This window comes from Augochlora pura, chromosome 8 (genome assembly GCF_028453695.1).
Source record: "Augochlora pura isolate Apur16 chromosome 8, APUR_v2.2.1, whole genome shotgun sequence".
Lineage (NCBI taxonomy): Eukaryota > Metazoa > Arthropoda > Insecta > Hymenoptera > Halictidae > Augochlora > Augochlora pura.
In genome coordinates, this window is record NC_135779.1 from 981,611 (window position 1) to 1,007,688 (window position 26,078).

Consider the following 26,078-nt stretch of genomic DNA (forward strand, 5'->3'; position numbering starts at 1 on the left):
TTCATTAATCACTGGATCGGCAGCCCGAATTGATCCTCCGTCCGGTACGCGTATTCCTCGTTTAGGGCTGAGTCTTTTTAAACCCTTTGCCCAATAACATTCTACCAAATCCTCTGTTTGACATAGGAAGTTATTAATAACAAAGTCGTCTAGTTAGTCGACGCAGGTGTGAATTAAATCGTAGTACAAGTAGTGCAAGAGATTACGGAAAATATCCGCGAAATTCGCAATCCTCAAGATTTAAAACCTGCAAGCTGGAAAGCTTGGTCCAACGAAGCTTCGTTCAGGCTTCGCGATGAGAGGCGAATGAAATGAAACGGAGGATACATTTATTAACCAGAAGCCGATTGATTTGCGTATGAAAGGGAACCGACGACGTCGTCTTTCCGTTCCGTGGGCCTCGAGACGTGCCATCGGACGAGCCAGTGGCCACGTTCCCCGGTGTCTCCGGCACGTTGTTGTTTGCCTAGCAATTAGAGCGCGTTCTAGGAACACGAAATTGATGGCTGGCCTCGATTTCGACGGGCGTAAGCTCGCTGAAAGTGGTCGGTCACGTTGTTGCCATAATTTCTGATCTCCCTCAATTGATGCGCGGCCGCGTCGCTCCGCGGCCACGTCGAAAAGCCCCAACCCGGCCACCGTGTGCTTGAACCGTCGAAAATCGCGGGATCCGTGGAACGGTGTCGCGGCTCGGAGCGCCGCCAGAATGGAATTCCTATTCGCCGGCTGTTTTATGGCGTTTACACCATAAATAATCCCCCGTCGCACGGTCGTCGAAGTAACGAGACGCGCCGGCTATTAATAATAGTCCGATTCCCGGGGAGATTTACGGAGCTGCCAGTGATTTATTTTACGGATGTCTTGTTTCGCCACTTACCGTCGCGCCTCCTTTCGCTACATTTGATAAGTCGCGGGGCCCTTTCGCCCGGCCGCTCGTCGACGTCGCAGCCTGAGGCTCTGTCGGCGGAATATACTCGCGCTTCCGGGAAAAATACTTGATCCGACTTCGAGGATCCTGTTTGAAGGCGGTTTGCTTGCATTGCCGCGGTATTTTCCACGTGCCAAATGTAAATCGCCGGTGATTTATCCGGCCGCGATCGTGGGTCAACGATTCCCAAAAGGGGAACGTGAAACGTTCATGGATGACCTGAGGTCATCGGAGTTCGTGTCGCGAGCTTGGTCTATTAAGCAGATCATTTTAGACCGATGCGAAATAGTTATCAGAGTCTCCTCAATCCTTTGGAACATTGTCCTCAATTTTATCTCAAGAGACTTCGTGCTACGAATCCTCGTTGGTCTCGCTCGTTAAAAAAATTATTCGAGCTTTCGAGGGCCGGTTTAAGTCGAGCCGAAAATGGACGATTCGGCAATTTTCAAACTCACGGCTACTTTGAAGATGGGTTTGCCCGAGCTACCTGGCTGACGCGCTCGCAGATTAGCTCCGAGGCCCCGCGGTTTCGACGGCTGGGCACTCCGGCAGAGAAAAAATAATCAACGGCAGCGAGATTCGGCCGGCCGGCCATTAAAAGTCCGAGCCGCGCGCTCCTCGGGCTCCTCGCGCTTGTTTGTAACAATTAAGACACGTTCGCGCATAAATATCAGCCGCTTCCGTCAGCCGAAACACCGACGTTTACGACAGGAATGTTTATGCTGGATATAAAGCTTGTACCGTTGCGGCCCACCAACCGGTCGGCCGCTCTTTCCTTCTTCGCTCTCGCCCCTTCGCCGTCCAGGTTCCCCGCTCGGGAAAACTTGCGTTCCCGCGAGGAAAAGGGGGCCCCACCTCTATCGAAACGTCTCCCGTTGAATTACGATTCCCTCTTCAAATCTTTCGTCCCCATTGTCCCGAAAAGATTCGACCTATCCGGGCCAATATCGGGGATCTTTACCATCTATTGTATCTTTAATTCATCGGGTTCCAAGAAACGAGACATTCTATTTGGCTCTCCCGCCTCTTTCAAATGATGCGGAAAATTTTAATGATTCTATGGTCGCTATTTAACGCGTCGGACAGCTCTCGCAACGAACGGTGATTTATTGGGTTGCTGGTTTTCGTAATAGTTGGATAACTGTGTACTACTTGGGCCGTGGAAATAAATGGGATTCGTGAATTCGGAAATAAATAATAGAGTCCGTAAATAATCATCGGGAGTCGTAAATGAATACGCAACAGAAGCTGCTGTAATAATTATTAGACAAAGGAGGCGCGAATAATCGTTGGCAAGGAACGAGGCGGGCGTTAACGCGAACAATTCTATTTCACGCGAACGATTTCGGAGCCGGGAGAGGCAAGGAACGAGTCGAAAACCCGACGGAACAGCCGTTGGAAGTCGTAGGAGTTGGACGATCAACGGTGGTGGAGTTTTCGTAAACAATGATTCATGTGTCCCAGACGCACAGAGTGTTCTTTCACGGTGCGTGTTGGCGCGCGAGCGCGCGCGCGTCTCACGGCGATCTGTAAATAATTTATTAATGTTGATTCACGCGACGGGTCGAACTGGCTCGCGTTCGCGGAGAGCTCTCGGCCGGATTTCCATTGAAATGCTAATAAATTAGCCGAGCTGCGCGGGCGCCACGCCTCGCAGTATCATCCTGAGAAACCGAACGAGTATCCACTCCACTCGCTTGTGGGAACTCCGCGACGATCGCCGTGACCCAATACATACTCGATCTCCTTCGCCGAACGATCCTTCTTCCGCGAAAATCTTCCGCGAACGTTTAAGAAACTTCGGAACTTCTTCGAGCTGCGGTCAGTTTTATGGAAAAGTGTCGGGGAGAGAGCGATTTGGAGCTGTTCCAACGCCGAGTTTTATGGCCGCTTTTATTCCTGCTCTTATTCCTATATTATTTTATGTCCGCTGGAATTCCGGTGACTGCGGTGTCACTGGCTAATCACAACCACAGACCGAGGTACTGGTAATGTTACTAGTTTTATAATAACCAATAAATCAAGTTCTGTAAAATACGAAAACATTGTCCACTTTTTCACGAAGTTGTTGGCCAAGCCAGTTTGCTTTTTGGCGAGGAAGAAAGAGAGGGAGAGGCAGTGTCAGGGCCATGCAGGGCAAGATGGCGGGCTGACCTTATGCACACCTTGGCATCCCCTTCTATTCTGATGGCCCGAGCGGCGACGTAACGAGTTGTAACTTGTAACAGGCTCCGACAATCGTGCACACGCGCCGATGAAACGTGGTGGGTGTTGGTATGCGTCTCCTACGCCTCGACGGGAATTGATGTTTCCGACGATTACGCTTAAACACCCTTCTTCGTCGCTCGAAGACGGAAATCACCTTACTGGTCGGCTTCTGTCAGTGGGTCGCTGGGACGGCTTCAACACCAAACCGAGCACTAAAACTCTAAGGTGAAGCGACCGAACTTTTTCATTGCTTTCCATCGATCTCCGAATTATCTAAATATGGACCGTATTCTAGAAAATGGCAGAGCCCTTTGCCAAGGTTTAAAATAACTAACGACGCAACAGCTTCGACAGCTCGGCATCGATACCACGAAGACGGGATGCCAGAAGTTCGAGAAGCAAACCGGGAAATAATGTAACGATTTCGGAAATCCTCGGAAAGGGTTAACAGAGACAGATCCGAAGAACATTCGCTCCAAGAACGTCTATGTTCCCGGAACCGAAAATAGCCGGGAGTTGGTGGAATCGAAATTCCTGGGGACACTTCGGCGGCGACCCACGCGACACGGTATTTATAAAGTCCGAAAGTATTCGATCGGAAGAGCGTCGCGTCGCGTCGCGTCGCGTCGCGCTCGATGCGGAAAGGTGTCAGGATCGAGGTGGTCTCGATCGGCAGTCGGATCCGTCGCGATCGAATATTCATGAGCACGAAATACGGCGGTCGGATGACAAATAGGCAACTAATTTCACGGCGCATACCGAAGCCCACACTGGGCACTTGCATCCTCTCGCCTCGCCTCGGCTGGCGACTCGCTCGCGACTCGCTCGCTTATCAATGCTACTTGAATCCGGCCGAAAGGCGAAGAAGAATCGATAGCCTGCGGTGAGACCGGCTCGCGCGCGTGGGCGCCGACAAACATTTATTTTCATCTAATGCGCGGGTCCGCCGTTTTTCCGTCTCCGCTATCCGAACCGGGAGACAAGTCTTAAAGGTCAGAAGCATTAATTCCGGTTGTCGGGTCGTTAGTCATAATTAGACCTTGGATCGTCGCGCGGAATCAATTTTTCACGCTTGATCTTCTGGAGATTCGCGCGACGGAACAATTATTTCAATCAACCAGGATACATCGCCAAAGAGAAATCGAAAAATATGTTCACTCTAGTTAACACGCTACTTCTTCGCAACCCGATCGTTAGGCGTAACAATTTCTTTGCGATCGATGGAAAAGACATCGCGATAATTGCCCGACGCACTTCCAAGGAACTTCGAGATTGCTTTGTAATGCGGTTTCGCAGGCTGATAGCGCGAGCGTTTAGACTGCGATTTGTCGGCGCTGAACAGGGACGAGAGGATAATTAATATCAACCGGTGAACGTCCACCTGAGAGAGAAAGAGAGAGAGAGAGAGAGACAAATTACTTCCGCAGAGTGCGTAGATCGGCGCCAGGATCGAAGGCATCGATCTCGGCCGAGAGATTAGCCGGCGCTGAACGGAGCAGCGACAATGGGAGACGTGGGAATCGGAGAGAGCTTCAGAGAATAATAGCTGGAGCAACGTTCAAGGGTGAGAACGCGCAGGTGATAATCGTTTCGAAAAAATATATGTCCAGTTGACAAGGTGACAACAGAGCCATGCCCACTCGAGGCAATTTCTAGAAGAACTGCGGACGTTGCGCTCTTCGAACCTACGTGGATCCTTAGATCACGAGATTTGGGTTAAATATGAGAACCGCTTCGTTAGTAGAATTGCCGCTACAGTAGAATTCAGAATGTGACCTGATCACGCTAGAGAGCGCTTTTCCGGTTTCCTATAGGTCGAGTGCCACTCGGCCACGCCTCTCCCGCACGCTCCTCCTACCAATGTAAAACGCTTATTATACATGCCTGCTCGAAATTCTGCACTAATTATCCGATGAATGGACTCTCAGACGTTAGGATAGACTGGAGGAGAATAAAAATCGAGGTCCGAGGATCGCGACGATCTTGGAAGCACGGAGAACGATTCCATTGAGGAGCCGAATCGTTGGCACGGCCGCGCGCAACCAGCCGCTTCCGCGTAACGAAGCTGGGACTTTCCTCGTTTCTCCGAGCGGGTGCAGCGAATCGTGTCAGGCGTGCATCGCACGATAATCGCGGCCAGTGAGTCATCCGCGCTTTCGATTAGGCTCTCCGCCCTGCTGCGGCCCGCCGCGAGGCGAGGCGAGGCGACGCGTCGCTCCACGATTATTAATGCGATCCTCGCTCGCGAAAAGCCGCGAGCCAGCCCCCGCGGACTTTGTTTCCCACGACAATCTTGGAAAGTTGTCTACCGTCTGCGATACATTTACATTCAATTAGGGGAGGGGGTCGGAGCCCGGCATCTCAGATTACGATAATCCAGGGCCAAAGATCAACTGGCTCGTGTCGCTGAACGAGCATGAAAGTGCTCGCAGTCGGCGCGATCTCACCTCAAACAATGGAACATAGATCTCAGCTTCATCCGGCTTAGACGCGTCCTTTTTCAGCGTTCTGCAACGTATTAATCGGTGAAATTAAGAGAGCGCGAGGCGACGTCTCGCTGCACAGATTAATTTGCTCGAAAATAAATCATGTCAATCGAGGTATTTATAATCGACGATACGCTCTTCTATTTCTTTATCGTTATCGTGTAATCTCCGCACGATCTCGCCGCGGGGCGTAGTCCGTGAAAGTAGGCGGAGCCAGTCTCCAGCCAATCGGGCAACCTTTCGATCGTCGTCTGACCTCTCTACCGTCCCGCGGGCCTGTCCAGAACCGCGCAGATACGAGGAACGACGCTAGACAGCACGTGCGAACTAATCTACGCGGTCCTAATTCGGTCAGCCTCGACTCGTCAAACCGTGCCACACCAATTCAGCTCGGCGCTGACAAAATCTGGAGTTCGAGGGTCAACGGAGATTTCCAGGAACGCCGGGCACCTCCTGGAAACTGAAAACGAAGACAGATTAGGAAAATTAGGTCGGCGGAGTTCGCGATTCCTCGAAACCAGTCGGCTCGACGCCGGTCGCGGCGCAGAAGATCCTCGGGATCCCTCGATCCGGACGACGATTGCGATCATCGAAATCTCGAGGTGATTCAGGTTAATTGCGATCGCTCGGAGGAAATCCTGAGTGAAAACGATCCCAAAGAAGACGATCTCCATCGGATTTTCCAAACGCGTGATCGGCTCCCGCTATCGCCGGACAATAGATCGGTTCTCCGTCTGCCGTCGATCCGACGGTCTGCGATTCATCCGGGACGAACGTTGCCGGGGATCAACAATGTTTACGAGAGGCGAAGTTGCGCGTGCAGCTTCTTTGAAGTGTTCTGAAGTGCTGCAGAGTAATGGTAGCACTCGGAGGCGTTATATTTAGGCGCAGAATGCCGGGATTCCGTCGTATGCAACGCGGCGTCTGCACGGCCGATGCGTGTTGTACTTCTGAAACCATTTTCGGCTTTGGTGAAGCGTCAGAATTTTTGGACCTTCCGAACTGCGACATAAGTCCTTCGCGGTCGCTGCTTGTAAATTCTTCGAAATGCACAATCCTTGCCAAAACGTATTGTATCGCTGAGATACGACGGCGTGGATGAGCGACGATAAACCTATTTGGCAACTGTCTGACAAGGATTTTCATAATGATCATGACCTGCTATAATTTGATAAACATTATAGGAGCGTATTAAATAAATTTCCCTGGAGCTTGTTGCAACGTTCGTGGGCCCAATTTTTACAGGGGCCCGAGAACGGGTTCCAAGTGGAGAGAGAAAGGGGCAATTAATATGTAACAATATAATAGCGAAAGTACCGAAGGGTTTAGGACGTGGCCGGAGTAATTACGACAGGCGTTTCGTTGGCCAGCACAATGCCACGGGCACCTCCGTCGCTGTAATTAACCGGCGCGGCGTAATTCATCCGGTCGCGTAAGAAGAATAACGAGCGACGGCATCTCGGCGAACAGAATGCCGCTCCTCCGGCTGATTAATTCGTTAGTTAAATCCTTGCGGGGGTTCGGTCGCCTGCGGACAAAAGGATGATGGATTCGTGTCAGGTGCTCGGAAGAGGGGCTTGATAAACTACCGTTTAAGTCCTTCCGAAAACGAAAATAGCCCCTTGTCTTCGTGCCCCTTTCATTCTTCTCCAGAACCTTGAACTCGGTCACGAGAGTGACCTGTATCTGGTCAACGAGAATTCCTAGAATTCGTATTGTAACAAAAAAATTGTATCGAACCTCTTACTATATACAACACAGTGATATGTTTCAATGTTATGTAAAAATAATGACAAAATAAATAAATAGCTTGGATAGGGCGCAGAGAATCGTTTGAAATTGTTCTGGATATTCTGGGCTGCCGGCGACAATTCCCGGTCCAGATCGGAAGAATTCCGACGACGATGGTTCCACGGCCTCGGCGAGCCATTCTCACAGGTGTGTACGAACAGGTCCGCTTTGGTAGTTCTCGGAACAGAGCTTGTTCCACTTACGATCGGCATTGCGACGCGCTTGCCAGGAAACTCTTGGTCCCGGCGTCGTCGCCGCATCCGAGGATCTCTTATGCAGGCGGCGTTAAAAGTTTGTCGACACACGGAAGATCGACGGATTTGGTTGTCGCTGCCACGGTGGACTCGTCGACACGCCAGATCAAAAGATATCTCGTCACGCTCGACGTCGCCGAGCGAAGGCGCTACATGCCATTGCTTTCGGCTCGAAGTCGGGCGCGCGCTTTGCATCGTAGGATCCAAGTAAAAATAGATTAACAACGCTGGTCGATCATTTTAGAAAATAGGTTGAAAACAGCGACGGATCGCTTCGGAAACTTGTCGGTACACGCGAACCGTGGATTGGCTAATATGCTCAACTGTAATTTTCTGGAAAATCGAATGAAATTCTTTGACAATTCATTCGCATTCGACGCATCGTCTGTTCAACCGCGTCAAATCCGCAAATCATAGTTTCGCAAATATTTGTCGCAACAACATTCTTGCTTCTTTCGCGTAACTCGAGAGGCGTTTCGCGCGGAGCGGAAAAGGATACGCGGGAGCCGTGTCGAAACGAACCATGGTTTCGGAATCGGAGAGCAGCCGAGACGAAAGTCCTCGGTTCCCGATGATTTTTCTGTCCGGGCGTCGCGTTTCCCAGGGACTCGTCAGCGGGATGATAAATGCGGAGGCTAGCGGCTGCGCCTTCCTCCGTCGCGGCTTAACGACATTAATAATGAATCACGCCGCGATTTTGCTAGCTTTTACGATCGCGAGCCGTCCGCCGGTGGGCGGTCGCCGAAGGTCTCCGCGGCCGGCACACACTGGCGGTGTGTCGCGCGAGACCGATTCGCGCCGATTTTTCCCGCCGCGGACGGATTTAATATCCGCCGAGCTTCCACCGGGCTGACGTTAATTGCCGCCGGCCGACAAAGTGGCTCCGCGACCGTCGCGGGATCGCGATCGGATCTACGATCCTGTCCCTCCGTCTCTATATACGTGTCCAGCTGCTTCGGAAATAAGCGCGTTTCAGTTTCGTATTTTACGGATTTTTTTTAATACAAAAGACACAAAGTCGCGCAAGATGAAAGTGTTGCAGTTGCTGAAACTATTTTGGATTTATGCTTAAAATGGCTGAGTGTAAAGGGTTAATTGACAGTTTATCCGTATCACGACAGACGCGGTGAGAACCGTCCGAACAGGGGAAGAAATATGTTCGGCGTTGCGTCCGCTCGACGATGAGGACGCTTAGTCGGGTAGCTATAAAGACAAATAGTGGCGAAACGAGCCCAACGAGACCTAATGACGCGTATTTGCATCGGTCATTAGGACGGCCGCGAGACTCGCGTTCCCCGCGGAGGTAATTCCGACGCGCGCGTTGCCCGACGCCCGACGCCCGTCGGCTCGACGACAAAAGGAGACGCGCCGGCCGAGTGAAACGCTTATCGCGGCTCGTGAAAGCCCAAGTTTTCTTACGCAACCGCTTCTGGCTGGCATTCTTTTTTCGACGGGTCAGCACTGTCCCCGTTCGCGAAACCCCGCTGGAAACACCGACAGAGACTCTCCTCCGTCGCTTCTGATAAAACCGGTCATTAATCTTCGCCGAGAAACGGACGCGACGAACCGTTTCCAGCTAACAAAATTTATCACGTTCGCGTTGCCTCGGTCCACTGATTTCAAATTTTCATGCTATCCCGTATGCGAGGCCGCACGCGTCATACTTCGATGACTTATTTTTTAAATTGAAGCTCGAAATTTCTACTTTATGATCGTATTTGTCAATTTTAAATTTGACGAACCCACATAGCTGCAACCATTTAAACATGGAGCTATACTTATCATACTATAAAAAGATCAATCCAAGAGACAATGCTAAACCGACTAGAATTTGTTAGAAAATGACAATTTAACAGCAGATCAAGGATCTCGTCACTGTCACTATTCTAGCCCCGGCGAGTCAAAGGAGAGTACGCGGCGCGTACGCGACGTGCATACGTTTCCAGGACTACCCCGTCGCGAGTAGAGCGTCGAACGAGTCAATGAGTCACCTGGTTAATAATCGCTAACGAGGATTGACAGTGATTCGTCCCCAATTACGCGAGGGGCGAGGCATCCGCGAACTCCGTCTCGCAAGCATTCGAACGAAATGTCGGAGCGCGCCGCGGCGGGTGTCGGGGTCGTTCCGGATCAAGTGTTAACGAATCCGCACGCGGGATAATTAGGATGTCGCCTAGACTCCAGACCGTCGTTTATTTTCGTCGGCGTCGCCGGCTAGAAAGCGGCGGAGGAAGGGAGTAGAATGGGGTGGAGATTTTATGGTGGCCGATAACGGTGGTGTGGCGCGGGTTTCAATCGTCGGGATCGTCGAGCCTAATCTTGACTAGCCGGTGATTGCTGTTTATGGTCGCGGGCGAATTAAGTCGCGCCACCGCCGCGAAAACTTCTTCAGTTTAATTAAGGTCGCCGCGCGTGGCCGCGTCTTTCCGCGATGAGATAATTACGGCGCTTCGTTTGCTGCGGTAATTATTATTGCACTGCTGGTCTTTAAGCGCTCGCAGCGTTCCCGTGACAAACGCCGCTTTAACCGCGTTATTGTTTAGCGAATTAATCCTTTAAGATTCGCTTAAAGAGTACGGTGTAATCGTTACTAAACAATCGAGAACAGTGTACGTTCGTTCCTGGAATCTTTTGTTCGCGGTGTTTCCTTTAGCATCGTCGCGATTGGCGATCTACCGGAAACAATGGCTCGATGAGGGAAGTCCAATATCTTACAGGCAGTTAAATTCCTAGACCTCAAAGATGTGTCCTTGCATAAAAATACGCAAGCGTGTTTCCACCAACGCTTTTTAATGAGCCGTGCAACCGCAAAGTCGCGAGTTTTCACATCCGAGATGATGTCACTTAAACGTCTGATCATTAATGCTTCTTTATCAGTACCAGCATTTGAAATCTCATAATTTTCTCCAATCTGTGTAATTTGTCTTTTCGCTGATTTCTCCACTGGATGGGTGAATCCTCTACGCTACAGTTCAATGAACGCGTAAACTGAAATTTGTTGCAACCGACGACGTTTTTCCTCGCGGCCGCAGACTGAATCGCGACGTGTCCTGCCGCGGCGCCGGCTTTGGACGTTGCTCGCGGTGCGGCGTATTTCCAGCGACGACGACGGATGCAAACGACGACGGCGACGGTGACGGTGGCTTAATGGCGCGAGATATATCTCCGCCGGCGCGAAAGGAGAGGCCGCGCGTTTCTCGCATCCTGCGGACGTGAGGAGGGTCTCCGCGAGCAAGGGAGATCGGGGCCGACGATAACGCGGCCGCGACGATTCCCGCTTGTCGTCGCGACGACGAACCTCCTCCCGTTTAGCCTTACGGCCCTAATTCGCGTCTAGCCGCGATAATTAGTCGGCGGGAAGATCGCCGGACGACCGGCGGCCTCTCTCGTTCTCACACTCGAATTTTCTCTATTTCGCCCTTTGACACCGCGAAGGACGCGCTCTCGTACACGCCCCCGTAGAATAATTTACAAGTGTGCGCGAAGGACGTGTATATGTGCGTCCAGATGTCTCGCCGCCGGGTCCCTTGCAATTAATCCTCCGCGACCTCTCTCTCTCTCTCTCTCTCTCCACGTCTTCTTCTGCCACGCGCAGCACAATCTGCGGAAAATGGCGAGCATGCTTTGTATATACTTCGACGAACAGGCCGAGCGGTAAATCTTTTCATAGAAGGCTTGCAAAGCAATCTCTCAAGGGTATCAGAATACTTTTTCCATTTATTCAGCTGGCGAAATTACGACGTTTTCACGGGGCTCTGTTTTGCACGCGATTCCCTCCTTTTCCATTGGATTCTCCTACGATTTGCGTCCAACATTTTATTATACACAATTTAATAAATGCTTAGATAGATCTAGAGTCTGGCAAGTTATCGATACCAAGATGACGTGAAAAAATTGTTTCGCCTCGGAGGACTGCCCCAATATCGAACGTCTTGCCAGTTATCCGCGTTTCACCAAGTTTTCCCCTGGGAAACCTGTGTCATCACTCCCACGCTCGCGAAACCGATGTCACCGATATCCGTAGAATTGCAAAACATTAGCTCGCAAAACTTGCAAAACAATTCCGCGTCTCAGTTCGTCGCGGTGCTCCATATTCACCCGAGAATCCAGAAATTCCTTGTACGGCGATGTCGTAACACGCCGTACGTGCGTGGTCTCCGATTTCGTTTCGATCAGCGGGCCGACCGATGAACTCGACGACGAACCCGTCAAACAATCGGTTTCTCCTCGCGCGAATTCCGCTCGGCTCTGATTCCTACGACTAAGCGGTTTTCTTTCCTCGTCGACTGTCGCGGATTAGATATATCGGAGGCGAACGACCGAACACGAAAAGTAGACATCTATATACTAGGGTGGCGCTGTGTAAACATTTGCCGAGCCGCGCTGTCCAGGTGAAAATGCGCGAACTGGTTGGTCGGTTTTGTTCGTAAGCTGTTTAACGAAATTATAAAATGGGCGAAATTTGGGTGGAAATTGAGTGATTTTGATTAACAATAACTCCGCGAAAAATCGTCGTAGGACAATGACTTTTTTTTGAAATTGAAGCTCGAAACTTCTACTTTAAGATAACCTATTTAGTTTTTAAGTTCGGTGCACTCTCACCACCGCAACTCTTCAAATATGCGGCCATATTAGTCACACTGAAGATGGCCAAGTCCGACGAAAATGCATGGACTAAAAGTAATAAATTAACAGGCTCGACTAACTAAATAAAAGCGATATTCGCACGCGGTTTATAATGAAGCTAACTTCGCGCCGATTAACCAGACAATTTCGTATCGAAGGATCGCGAAAGGTTAAAAATCCAAGCTGGCTCGAGCGGGCAGAAAAGAGCACACCGCCCTCCAGGCCGAGATCGAGTCCGAGGAAGAATGGGCGAACCTGTTGGAACGCAAGGGCCTGATCCTCGCGGACATCTATTCGGAATGGTGCGGTCCGTGCATAGCGATGGTAAGCACCCTGAAGAAGATCAAGCTGGAGCTCGGCTTGGACTCGATCAACTACGCGATCGTCAAGAACGACAACATCGAGGATTTGGAGAGGTACCACGAGAAGAGCGAGCCGGTTTGGATGTTCATCCAAGACGGGAAAATGGTGAACCTGATGTTCGGCGCGAACTGTCCGAATTTGAGGAAGCTGATCGTTCACGAGATTAAAAGGGTGCAGGCCGGCGAGCCGCCGGAAATGAGATTGAACGTCAGGGACAGGACGCCGATGGAGGAGGTTCTATGGCAGAAGGAGGAGGCGATTAGGTTCTCTAAAATAATTCAACGAATAATTAAATTTCAGATCGTTGCGCAGAATAAAAATTGCCTGCATCGAAGTCGACGCTATCCGCGGCGAACACGTGAGTCTCGTCGGCGAAGTTCACGAAACGATTTCGAGACGGGACTCACGTGTCGCGTGTACGTGCCGTTTACGCGCCCGTAGACACGTTCGCAAACTTGGTTTCACGCGCAACCGGCTCTGCGAATCGCGAAATCAAAGCCACATCGCTGTCCTTATTTTATACGCGATGAAGCGGCGCTCCTCGAATCTTTATATAGAAACAGCTGATCGGAGAGCAGCGACGCGCCGTTCGTTTTCTACGTTTTCAACTAGATTCCCTAATAAACAGTGACCCCCAAAAAGGGATGGAAACAGTCGATTAATTTAGAAAATTCAACCGAAACCAGGAAAGCGAAAGAGGATCGTCGGCGTGCCAAAGAGGAGGCCGAGAAGAAAGAGAAGTACGAAGCATTTTTGGCGCAGATGATGTTCGAGCTGTGCGAGGAGACCACACTGGTGTTCTACCCGTGGGTGTTCAGGGACGAGGAGGGTCGTTACAGGGACAAGTACGGCAGCCCTCCGTACAGCGACCTGACCACCGCCCTCTTCAAGCAGAACTTCGACATCCAGGAGGAGCAGCGGCTGCTCTTCACCGAGGAGATCCTCGAGAAGATGCTGGTCGAGAGCAACGTCGAGATGACGCAAGAGCTGATCGCAGGTGCGTCCTGGAATCTCCTACGACTTTCTCTTCCAATGCTTCCTCGATCATCGATTGTCTTCGATACCCGCGATTATGCGTGATCTATGCGGATACGGCCGGGTTAAGCGGAATCTGGAGCTGCCAGGTGCGACGATGCGTTCATCGAGTGGCACTCGTAATTCGTGTTGCACACCGTGCAGCGCTCTGGGTTACATTCCTGCGATCTGTAGTCAGTGGTCGTTAAGCGGCGATGAGAACATTATTGGTGGGGCTGTTCCCAAAGTACAGCGGAGCTCCGGTGATCGTTTGCGAATGGACCAAATTCTAGAGAGAGATGAATCTCTGTACAATTTTGTTGTTGCGGTGTCCGATAAATATGTTGGGTTGTGTAACGAGTCCGTTCGCGAACGTTTGTACGATGTCCAAAGCGGACAGTTCAGATGAATTTTGATGGATTTTAAAATACTTTCTCGTAGAGCTATTTCAATAAGATTTAGCTTAAAGGAAAGCTAGAAATGTCTACTTTGAGGCAAGGTAAATTGATAGTCAATTCGCCTAAAGGGCGAAAGCGCCTCGTTAATTGGCACAGCCCCGCGAGTACGTCAAACAAACTCTCGTTCTCAGGATTCACCGACGACAAGACCTTAGCCCTTCGCCTGAAGGGCAGACGACCCCACCCCGACTGGCCAGTCCCGTATCCGTACGACTGCCCTGACAGAGGAGCCCAGTGTCCCACCCGCGAGATCGATGACGTCGAGAATTACCTGTTCCACCTGCTGAACAGCAGCAAGCCTCTGGTCCACGAGTCCGTGGATCTGAACAACACCGAATCGTACATGAAGAGACACTTCTACGTCCACGAGCCCGATCCCGAAGATCCGGAGGACTTTCCGCGCGAGTATCCTGCTGTCTGGATACCTCCTCAGGTATCGATCATCCTGGAACAGTGTCGCTCTAACATAATCGAACCACGACCGCGATCTATATAGGCCAGGAGCAAAGTGAACGCGTTCATGACCCTCTTCGGCAATTACATGGAACGGGTGCATCCGTACGAGGAACCGTTGCCGCCGGTTCCGTACTGCGCCTTCAAGTTCGACGCCGACAAATTCGACGTCATCTACGACACCTGCACTCAGTTCCCCGACGCCATCAAATACTTCGGGGCGTACGAGTTTGACAAGCCGCCGTACGCCAGGCGGATCGCTTCGAACCCCGACGACTTTCAGAACAAGGTTCCGCGACTCGTTTCGCCCTCTTTGATCCGAGATTTTTCGAAATTAGGGCTGGAGAAAATCGACTTCTGATACAGTGAATAGAGTATAGATATTCTCATATAAGAGAGAAATTGATGAATTAATTTTTCTTCAGCACGGCAAATTCTCTGCATTTGTCCCTTTAACAATCGAAGAGAATTTACTGTTGTAATATATGGAAATTTCGAATATATCTCGCTATGTAATATAGCCATATTTGACTACCATTTCAGCAAAGATTTATTGGCCAATTTCTATATCACCTATTTATAATTTATTCACCATTTCAAAATTCGATTTTCCGGCCCGAATCCAAAGTTCCCTAATTCGAGTGCACCGTCCCTTATTGCACCGGCGATTTTCATCCGTCGATACACAGGTTCGATTCAAAACCGGTGGCGAGGTGTTCGTAGTGATCATTCAGAGGTTCTCGGACGACGTGTTCCTGTCGTTCGCCAGCATCGAGCCGTACTTCGTCACCGAGGTGGACGAAGAGGCGCAGGCGATGATAGACGAATACTTCCCCGAGGGAGTCGAGGACGTGCCGCCAGACACGTTCGCGGCCATCCAGGAGGAGGAGGACCAAGATTACGAGCACGAGGAAGAGGAGGAGGAGGAAGAGGAAGAGGACGTCGAAGAGGACCCCGAGGAGATCAATATAAGCTACAGTTTCCTGTGAAAGCACTGTCCTAGTGCTGCTATCGTGAAGCTGCATTTCTAGACCCTGGCAAGTACTCTCCTCCGAGATAAAGTTCGATAAACCTTCCAAAGAACGTTCTCCGAATGTTTTACGTTCACTGTAAGGCTTTGTTAAACGTGCCACTGAAAACCAGCACGATACAATGGTGCATCGAGGTAGATACCTGAGCAAAAACAGAGTCAATATAGTATAAAGGAGGACTGACCATGAGCAAATTTTCGGCGTAGCGCCTGGTACAGCGATAGCGTCACGGCGGACACACTGCTCGTACCGAAAGGGTTAAAATCAAGGAACATACCAATGCCATTATAGTTACAAAGTGCTGCAGTGCTTCGTTAATTTCTATGGCACCTGGTAAAGCTTCCAAAGAGCAACGAAACGATCTCTGTTACCTGTTGCGCGACTGTGGTAACGATGTCTGATAAAACGAAAGGAAACCGATAAAAAGAAAGTATTAACGAGGCGCTCCGCGATAGGGTTATCTAAGTCGTTCTTTGTATTCGACGACACTTCTATTTAGTCTGCGACTTCTTGCGCGTTCGCAGGATCGATCGGGAATTCCGAATAATTCCGCCTAAGCTTTCGACGCGGCGCGACGAGATTCCATTCTTCGCGCGTTTTGGCAGAGTCCGGGATCACACTTGCGCGCTCGCCGCCGCTGGCGAACGCGTTTGCGTAACTCTGGCAGAATTCCAGCCGGCGCACTAAAGGTTCTATTACGTACCTGCCGAGCTGCCAATTTTTTCACGCGACCGGCCAGCGAGCGAGACCTGCCAAGCCCCGCTTCAAAACAAAGCGCGCGCGAAGCAATCGACGCGCGGGTGCCTTCCGCTTCGCGACTCGTCGCGATCACCTGGTCCGCGACTCTTGGTCAAGGTCTCGTTAGCGGATCACCGTGGTTCCGGTAAAAAAGCGGCGGCCGCCTCCTTTCGCAACCGATCCTTCGGATAATTAGGTGTCGGCCGGCTAACGCATCGATCAAGGACATCCTTTCGAGATATTAGATCAACGGGGACCGTTCTAGATGCGAGACTCGGCTAATGGGGTTTTCTTGGAACTGCGCGACGCTTCGCAGAGAGTTTTTCTCCTTTTCTCATCAATCCTAGGCTTCTACAAGGCTGGAAATTATCATCGCGAATGGCTGCTCTTTATGGACATCTTTATTCTCGGGAATTGTCCGCGCCGCGAGCCCGATGCAGCTTCGCACGAAAAAATCCTACGACTATCGTCTGCCTTTATTTTCAAGCTCGAAGCCTCTGTTTTCGCGTCCTTGGCTCGTTTTTTCCATCAGAATTTTAAAAACGCGAACTTCGTCGTCTTTTCCACGCGTCCACGCGATGGCACCTTCCCTCTTGTTCCTTTTTATTAATTCAATCGCCTATGCTAAGATTAAAAAGATTTGTCTCGCCATTTTAATTATCATCGATTCGAAGATCGAAGTCTCACCTGCGAGACGAGCACCTGAACTTTGACCTTAAACCTACCAGGTTCTTCAAAATAACTGGCTGTAAATTTTTCCTCCTGAAAATATTTGAATTGTAAATACCATTTCACGAGAAACAATCAAATAAATTTCTAAATAGTAGAATACATTGTGATAAAAATAGCGAACCGTTTATATAAATGCAGCTTCGTCGATAAGTTTAGCATTAATAATTTGACTGCCACGACGTCCACTCGAGGTTTAACCTCTTAGGCACGACGCGCCACTATAGTGTTTTATTGATTATTAACACAACTGTTTTATTGATTATTAAAGAAAACAATTAAAGTGAAAATGTGTATACACAATATATATGAAGAAAAGAATATATGTAATAAAACAGTCTTGTATAATGAAATATTGCAATATCTATGGTCATGGCAGACTAATGCGACGGAAATAGCCATAAAGAGGAGGCTTTCCACTTGAAAATGGGCTTTGACCCATCTCTGTACGATCATCCTACACAAAATGGCGACTATTTGAATTTTCGGAGGGATTTCAGCCTGCTTCTGGACCGGGACGGGGAGGCATCGAGTCAAAGAAATGGTCATATCTCGGTCAAAAAAAATCGTACAGGGATGAACCTAAGCTCGTTTGAAAGCTATAACTATATGCAATCACGTAGTTTTAGTCCCGATTTAGAAAAAAATTTATCGATCCTCCCACGATTTTTCAAAGTTGAGCATTGTGATAAGTGGAGTACAGAGTCTTGTAAAATTAATTACCGAGAAATCTATGGTCGCGGTAGGCTAATGCCAAGAAAATAGCCATAAAGAGGAGGCTTTCCACTTGAAAGTGGGCTTTGACCCATCTCTGTACGATCATCCTACACAAAATGGCGACTATTTGAATTTTCGGAGGGATTTCAGCCTGCTTCTGGACCGGGACGGGGAGGCATCGAGTCAAAGAAATGGTCATAACTCGGTAAAAAAAAATCGTACGGGGATGAACCTATGCTCGTTTTAAAGCTATTGCTATATGCAGTCACGCAGTTTTAGTCTCGATATGAAAGGATAGATACTAGAACAGCTAGTCATTGGAAGAGAACAAGAAAAAGAATTAATTGCTGGATGGAACACCTCGGCGCCGAATCTCGTGTTCGGTCAATAGGCTGAAGCGTTTCTCTCCTCTCCTCTCTCTCCCTCCGTGTCTCCGTCTCTCTGTTTTTATTCCGGTAGCGCCGGAGGCGGTCAATTGCTTAAACGTCGGTAATTATTGCACAAGCGTTACATAAGTAAACAGTCGGAACGCGTCGGCCGAGGAGGGGCGAGGAGGAGGAGGAGGAGGAGGAGGAGGAGGTCGAAGGGGAGGGGTCAGGCGAAATAAAGGAGGTATGGAAAAAAAGGCGCAAATTACAGTTACAGGCAATTCACGTCCGTCGCCGCGCGCGTTTACCGGCCATTAACGATCGTTTCGTCTTCTTCTCTCTCTTTGTCCGCATGCGATTCCGCCGCGATTTCCGTCCACGCAACCCGATCACACGAGACCAATTTTCGCGGACGCGCGAAAATTACGCGAGACCCGTGGGCGGGAATGAGCAATCGCGATCGACGACCGCTCCGGGCGCTGGATCGGTTCCGCCGTCGATCGTCGATCTTGGATACTGAGGGAGCTCGTTCCTTGCCTCGTTTCACCGGCGATTCTGTTTACGCTAAACGGATTTACGCGCTCGCATAAGCGAGTTAGTTGAGTTTCCGAAAATATCGAGATTCAATGTGCAACTAAAATCGATCATCAAGATAAATATCACGCAATCGACTAGGACACTTCTAAATCTGCACAAAGATCGATAAACCTCGGCTAGTAATAAATTATCATAAAAATTAATTAGCGATCGTAGAAGGCGATGAATCATAGCAGAGACGCCATCGAGGTGGATGGATGCCAGTTGCGAGCACGAACCGCCACGCTCCCTCGCCGATCCTTTAGCGAAACGTAATTGAACGATTACGAGAATATATTTGGTGGGTCGAGTCACGGGTTCAGAGGCTCGACGGAGGGAACTGGCCGGCGCGTAAGAAAGCGGCTCGGCACAGCAGATAAATTTACCCGCGACTCGTTGTCGCCGTTCGCGCGCTTCTACCCTCGTTTCTTTTCCGCGTGGCCTGCGCGGTCGTTTTCTTTTCGCGTAGTCGCAAATAGGAGCTCGCGCGCGCGACGGCCCGCGTCCTCCGCGAGAAATTAATGGCGTCGCGTCGCGTGGCGTCGGGACGCGGCCGAACGCTGTCACCGACGCCCGCCGCCTCTGATTTAACCCCGCGGCTCGGCGCCGGATTTAAAAAGAGCTCCGCCGGCCCGGCCCGGAACAATTCCCCTGCGAATTTATCGTTTCGTCGCGTCGGCTCGACTCGGCTCGATTTGACTCGACTTTACTTGACGTGGCTTGGCCTGACTTGACTTGACTTGCCCCGATTCGACTTCACTTGGCTCGGCTTGACTTGACTTGACTTGACTCGACTTGATTTGACTTGGCTCGACTCAACTTGACTTGGCTCGACTCAGGTTGACTTGACTTGACTCGATTCGACTTGGCTTGACTTGATTCGACTTGACTTGACTCGACTCAATTCGATTCCACTCGATTCGCCTCGTCGGATCCTCGAAACATCGCGTAAATCGCAACAGTCGAGGTCCGCAGGCTTTCGAGAATCGTTTCCGCTCGGCTCTTTTTTCGCCGGAATTTCGAATCGGGGGGAGAAATTCGAGGGGAAGGCAGTTCGTCGTCGATCGTCTGTGATTCGGTTCGCCGCGAGCTCCATAAATTTGGACAGCTGGCTTGGCCGCTTTACTTGGAACGCGGGTTTTCCCGAGGCCCGTGACGCGGCGGTGTTCGACGAAAGCTGAAAGTCCTCCACTCTTTTGTCAGAAGGGCCGGTACTCTCTAATCGAGCTATCGGTGTTGAAATCTGTGGACCAGCGACACCGATACTCGATTGCCAGCACGACACTTCAACAATTGATATTTTAAGAGGTCGTCAGTTTTCGTTCTCGGAATCCTCGCAACTTCTCAACGACGCCGCATCGAGATATATACAATCGATCTCGTGAAACGTCAAACTCTCCTAGATATAGGGAGCAAAATTTAAAATATTTGTTGGCATCTGTCGGCATTAATAATAACCGAGGAAGTTAACGAGAGCAGAGTTACTCTGACTGTAGAGAAGAGCGGACGAAGATTATTTATCCTTATTTATGAACGATCTGTCGAATAATCTTGATTTATCGTAAAACTCCTCCTTGAATTACGAATTGCGCAACGGTGTCTATATTTACCATGACATCGTTACGTCGTTATTATTAGTGTATTATAACATCGTCATTATTGTAAAACCAACATCTCACGGGAGTCACATAAATCTCGATAAAACTCAACAATCGATGCTCGATGAAACCCGAAAATCGATGTTCGATGAATTGAAAATAAATCCCAGAAATTAACGAACAGTAAACAAATCTTACTGCACAAAATATGCGATACAATGTTCTCCGTTGCATTCAATAAGTGGAAACGCCGCCGGTGACAGATCGATTTTTAATTCCATCCGCGCGTGCACGGATTTGCATGTCGTTGACAAGAAGGCGGATCGGAAAGACGCGCCCGGCGCGTCGAAATTCAGGAAGCCGATCCGCCGTCACGGAGTTTCCCCATTGGCCGGGGTTCTGCATTAGCGTCGACCAGTTGTCACGGGAAATTATAGGCTTGCGAGCTTGAGCCGATCGCTGCGGAGAACCGACGGAACGAATCGCTGTGTTGGCTCGGTGACGGGTCCGCGTCGCAACCGTGTTTCCATTACGCGATTCGATGTAACGAGATGCGAATATTCATAGGCGAAACAGCTTTTTTGCCGCGAACGTTCTCGTATAAATTTTTGTAATCGGTGACCGCCCCGAGCTTTTGAACAACCAGCGTTTTTGCGACGTCCTACTTCCGGCAGAATCGTCGATATATATATCTTTCCTGATTGGTTCGAGAGAACAAATTAACCCTTTGCGTTAGGACTCCTTTTACGTTCCGTTGATTAGAATTAATTTGTTCTTAATATTTTCCTTAGTTGGACCAGATAATTTTTCTTTCTTGTATTGTCCTTATTTACTTCTGTTTTTAAATTTAGATAATAGAAAAATCCAGTTTGATTTCGATTTAAAAAACATTAATAATATTCATATTCAATGGAAATTTCGTGGATCTTTATCACGAATCTGACACGATATTATAGTGGAAAGGGTTAAATACGCAAGCGTATACCTCGGCGATCGACATTAATTTTCAAAATACTCTCACGCGATGCTTTTAATGCTCGGCCTTTCTACGCTTCGGCTGCGTTTCCAGGACACCTCGTTCCTTTTTTCCAGGGGAATCCCGATCCTCTCCGCGCCGCAAGACGTGCTAATTCGTCTAAAACGGCGTTCTAAAACGCTTCAATATTTGATTCTTAACACCTCTCTCTCTCCCCCGGCCTCGCGCCGCCTCGCTTTTTGGCACGTTGCGAGACGCGCGGAAGCATAAATTCGCGGCGTTTTCGGTATCAACATTTGGTTTACGCTTTATCTAGATTTATGCAATCACGTGCCCGCTTTAGCCTGTATTATTCCGCGATTTATGAATGGAGTATGCGACGCGATGAAAGACTGTCCGTCGGCAAGAAAACGTTGACGCGCAACGAGATTTAACTAATGTTGAATCGCCGACGTCGACGATCGCGTATAGAGAATATATTCTTATTCTTGGTCACGGCCGATTCAAAAGTTGTATCTCTAGAAATCGAGCACTTCTGCCAAGTATTATTCTCAGATAATGTTACTGTTCGGTCTTTAGCACTAAGTGTATACAATTCTAGTTGAAAACGGTACACGATTCTAGTCGAAAACGACAATTATGAAATCTTCCCAGCAGCCACTCGAGTTTTCAAAGATTGCAAAATCTATGGTCACGGCAGAATAATTCCACGAAGACAGCCATAAAGAGGAGGCTTTCCACTTGAAAATGGGCTTCGACCCATCTCTGTACGATCATTCTACACAAAATGGCGGCCATTTGAATTTTTGAAGGGATTTTAGCCCACTTCTGGTCCGGGTCGGGGAGGTATCGAGTCAAAGAAATGGCCATAACTTGGTTAAAAAAAATCGTACAGGGATGAACCTTGGCTCGTTTTAAAGCTATAACTATATGCTATCACGTAGCTTTAGTCCCGATTTAGAAAAAAATTTATCGATTCTCCCACGATTTTTTAAAGTTGACCTTTCTGAAAAGTAGAGTTCACAGTCTTGTAAAATCAATGACTGAGAAATCTCTGGTCACGGTAGACTAATGCCACATAGATAGTCATAAAGAGGAGGCTTACCACTTGAAAATGGGCTTTGAACCATCCCTCTACGACCATCCTGTACAAAATGACGTCCATTCGAATTTTCGATGGGTTTTCAGTCTACTTCTGAACCGGGTCCGAGAGGTATCAAGTCAAAGAATTGGTCATAACTCGGTCAAAAAAAATTGTACAGGGATGAACCTAAGCTCGTTTTAAAGCTATAACTATATGCAATCACGTAGTTTTAGTCCCGATTTAGAAAAAAATTTATCGATCCTTCCACGATTTTTGAAAGTTGACCAACAAACTGGTTGGCAACATCCTAGCATCAGTTGCCAGGAAAGTACCTTGTTAGTTGCAACTATAACACAGTACATAAACTAAATGGTGCAATGAACAAAAATACATTGTTGCACAAATTTTGTGCAGATTTTTCTAACTACTTCGATCAATATACTATCTAGTAATCTATACTTTTCTTGAAACCTTCGAGAAGCTCCTTTCTGTAACTACGTGCAACGACAAGGATTCCACGCAAAGTGCGTTGCATCCGATGCACCGATGCAGCAACTGCGGCGTCTAATCGCTAGGCAAGAGATGCCTATCATAACCCGAGATTTCGAATTGGAATTTTTTCAATTTCGATCTCGATCGTCGGCGGGGTTGGATCGCGGTCGACCCATTGGCCGATCGATCTCTTGATTCGCGAGTAGCCAGCCTCCCCGCCCCCTTCCCCAGACCCCCGGTCCGGTTTCGATCGAGCCCGATCCAATGATCGCGATCCTATCCCTTCTCGCGGTCTCGGCTCGGATCTAGCTAGACACAGCCCTCCGAGTTCGAAGGTCACGGCGACACTGCCGCGCCGGAAATCGGGACCGTTCGTATCTGCGCGCCGAGCCGGGATCGCGACTGGTCCCGCCGCTGATTGGCTGCCGTTCGCAGGAGTAGGGGCGTCTATAAAAGGAGGCGCGCGACCGGCCGCCGTCAGTGTTGCGCGTGCCTTCGCCGGCGGATCATTCGAATCGTTTTCTCGTCCCGGATCGATATATTCTTCTTTTCCGTTTCGTTCCGACTGCGAGTCGAAGCTCAGTGCGCGTCCAGTGTGTTGATATATATATATACGGTTCTTCGATTTCTGGATCTCGAAATCCGTGTCGATTACTTATCCTCGCGACGAGTATTCGGAGGATGTAAGTTGAGTCGCGGTAGGAAATTGGTTCTCTCGAGGCATCGAGGGTTGAAATATGTGAAGGCTAGAGTGGATCGAGGAATCGTGCGCGCGGTTTACGAGACAGATCGTACGCATTGCTCGGATGAGTGGATAGATCGTCGGATCCTGGCACGGAGCGAAGGGTCGCGTGCCGACCGAACACCACCACCACCACACACAGCTGGTTCTCGATTCTTGGGCCGATCGTACCTGGGAACACGCTTCCCGCTGCCATGACAATGGTCGTCAACAAGATCAACATGTCGTCGTACTCTGCGCCGCGACGCACCTTCTTCTCGGGACTGCACACCAAGGTAAATCGTCCAGTCGTATTCCAAACGTTTCGTCGAAATATCGATCGATATTTTTATTTGCAAATCTTAGAGAGCAATATATTATCAACGATATACATTTCAATTTCAATTTCAGTAATTTTCGAAGCGAATTCTCCGATCTGTTAAATATTTTTCTGAGATATTGAAGAGATATCTTCAATATATCAATTTATATTTCATTTTAAATTTATAAATCAATTTCAACGAGATTTTCATTAGACTCGTGAAAAAGAAAATGATGTCTTCTCTCTCTCTCTCTCTCTCTCTACTGGTTGATTGCAACGCTGTCGATCGAGTCGTTCCTCGACACGCGTTATTTCGTAACGAATTGCACGGACAATAATTACGACGACGACAATGCGTTTGCCATTATTCGATTTTCTGTCTCTGGTAATAACGATGATATATCGATGTCAGTGTTCATTAACACATTCGTATCGGGCTATTTTTCCTTAAATTTTCATAGAAATCGGGACATTTTGGCAATGTAAGAATATCTCTATTAATATCTATTTTTTAAGTTTTATTTTAATTATGAATATAAAATTGGATGTGAAAAATAATTCGGTTTTATTGATATCCAGTTTTTGGATGTTTTTATTGATATCTGCTTGGGAAAAGTGTATTGAAACAAATGGGGGAACATTTTGATTGAATCGATAGCTTTTGAAAAAAAATATGCAGTTTTCTATACTCGCTTAAAAATTCCGATATTTCATATGCACCAAGCTAATATCGTCGTCGTCGTGTCGTAAAGATATGCGTTCCGAACGAAAATAGTATCTGTCGCGGCAGGTAGGCTCGACGAGCATACCTCCGTCGGATTCTAAGCATTTTTAGAAAGCCGTGTGCACACGCATACCTGTCGAGTAATCGATCAGATAAAAAGGCACCACTCGGCATTACCGTAGAAACTGTATTAGCAATGAAAAGCAAAAGTGAACGGTCTCCGCGCGCGCTTCTCGTCCGATGCACTTGCGATCGAATTCCAGCTGCGTTTCATGGGAGAAATAGAAGGAACACATTCGAATCAAACAAGTTTACTTAAGTTTATGTAAACGTAGGCAATTTAATTCGGACAAATAAATCGAAATCCAGGAAATAAAGAAGAAAAAGCATCGATCCGTTACATTTCTATCAGCGAATAAAAATTAGTCGATGCTTCATTTAAGGACGTTAACGGGTTAAAGTTGAAGTCGTCGTTTAGCAAAGCATTAATATTCCGAATATTATTAATTGGAATACTCGTTGAAAGTATTGTTATCTCGAATAAATACACCGCAGCCGAAAGCACTTTCGAAGAACCGAAGCAACGCTGTCGACGACGCGACCCTGTGCCCGATGCACCGAGTCGAGGCGCAGAAAGCGATGCGTTTCCACGATTGCATTCATCCGCGGCAAGACAGATTGGCTGGGTAGGATCTCGCAGCGCCTATCCCGGCTACTCCAGAAATGGCGATCGAGCGTGGTCGACCGGCTTCTACGGTATTTTCCCGATCCGCGCCGATAACACGGCTCGTCCCTGATCCTCTCGGCTCGAGCGACGAGCGGATTAACGGTTCGTCTCTCTCTCTCTCTCTCTCTCTCACTCTCTCTCTCTCTCTTTCTAGCAAGAGCGTGCTTTCTCCGGGCCGGTTTCCATCGAAATTTATTCACCCTCCTGCGTTTCCACGCGCGTGAGCGCGCTTAGTCGCCGCACGTATCCGCGCGCGGAATCGAACAAGAGCGACGAGTGCGCTCGCTTATGCAATCCGCGGCCACCGTTCCTTCCACCTCTATCTGTTCGCCGATTCCTGGAAAATGGAAAGCGAAGCGACGACGCGAGCATGATCCGTCGCATGCGAATAGCTTTTCATTTTCCGACTGCTTTTTAACGACCTCACGCGATTGTTTTTGTTAGACGAATTCGTCTGGTTTCTATGAAAAGCGCACTGCAAATGCAATGCGGATCAAATGCATTTCACAATAGAGTCACCAGTAATTCAAGTATACCTATTTCTACCAAGATCAGTCGGAATGACAAGAGTAAAATTAATTACCGAGAAATCTATGGTCATGGTAGACTAATGTCATGAAAGTAGCCATAAAGAGGAGGCTTTCCACTTGAAAATGGGCCTTGACCCATCTCTGTACGATCATCCTACACAAAA

General features: G+C 48.8%; 2 protein-coding genes across 7 annotated transcripts in view; both read left to right on the top strand.

The window, feature by feature from the left end:
• The window catches only part of Sarm (sterile alpha and armadillo motif), a 110,619-nt gene that overhangs the window by 31,803 nt on the left and 52,738 nt on the right, over nucleotides 1–26,078 (top strand). The window contains exon 1 of one of the 6 annotated variants that reach the window (XM_078188571.1): nucleotides 23,347–23,907. The exons of 4 other annotated variants lie outside the window; for them this stretch is intronic. In XM_078188571.1, coding sequence (XP_078044697.1) covers nucleotides 23,827–23,907 — 81 coding nt within the window. In that variant the 5' untranslated portion in view covers nucleotides 23,347–23,826. Of the gene's footprint in view, nucleotides 1–23,346; nucleotides 23,908–26,078 lie in introns of those variants that run through there. One more of the 6 variants, XM_078188574.1, reaches the window with a different exon arrangement.
• LOC144474127 (uncharacterized) lies at nucleotides 12,314–15,570 on the top strand. The gene is made up of 6 exons (XM_078188687.1): nucleotides 12,314–12,347; nucleotides 12,487–12,919; nucleotides 13,343–13,653; nucleotides 14,260–14,561; nucleotides 14,625–14,870; nucleotides 15,271–15,570. Exons 1-6 carry the CDS (start codon nucleotides 12,314–12,316, stop codon nucleotides 15,568–15,570), a joined length of 1,626 nt encoding a protein of 541 aa, XP_078044813.1.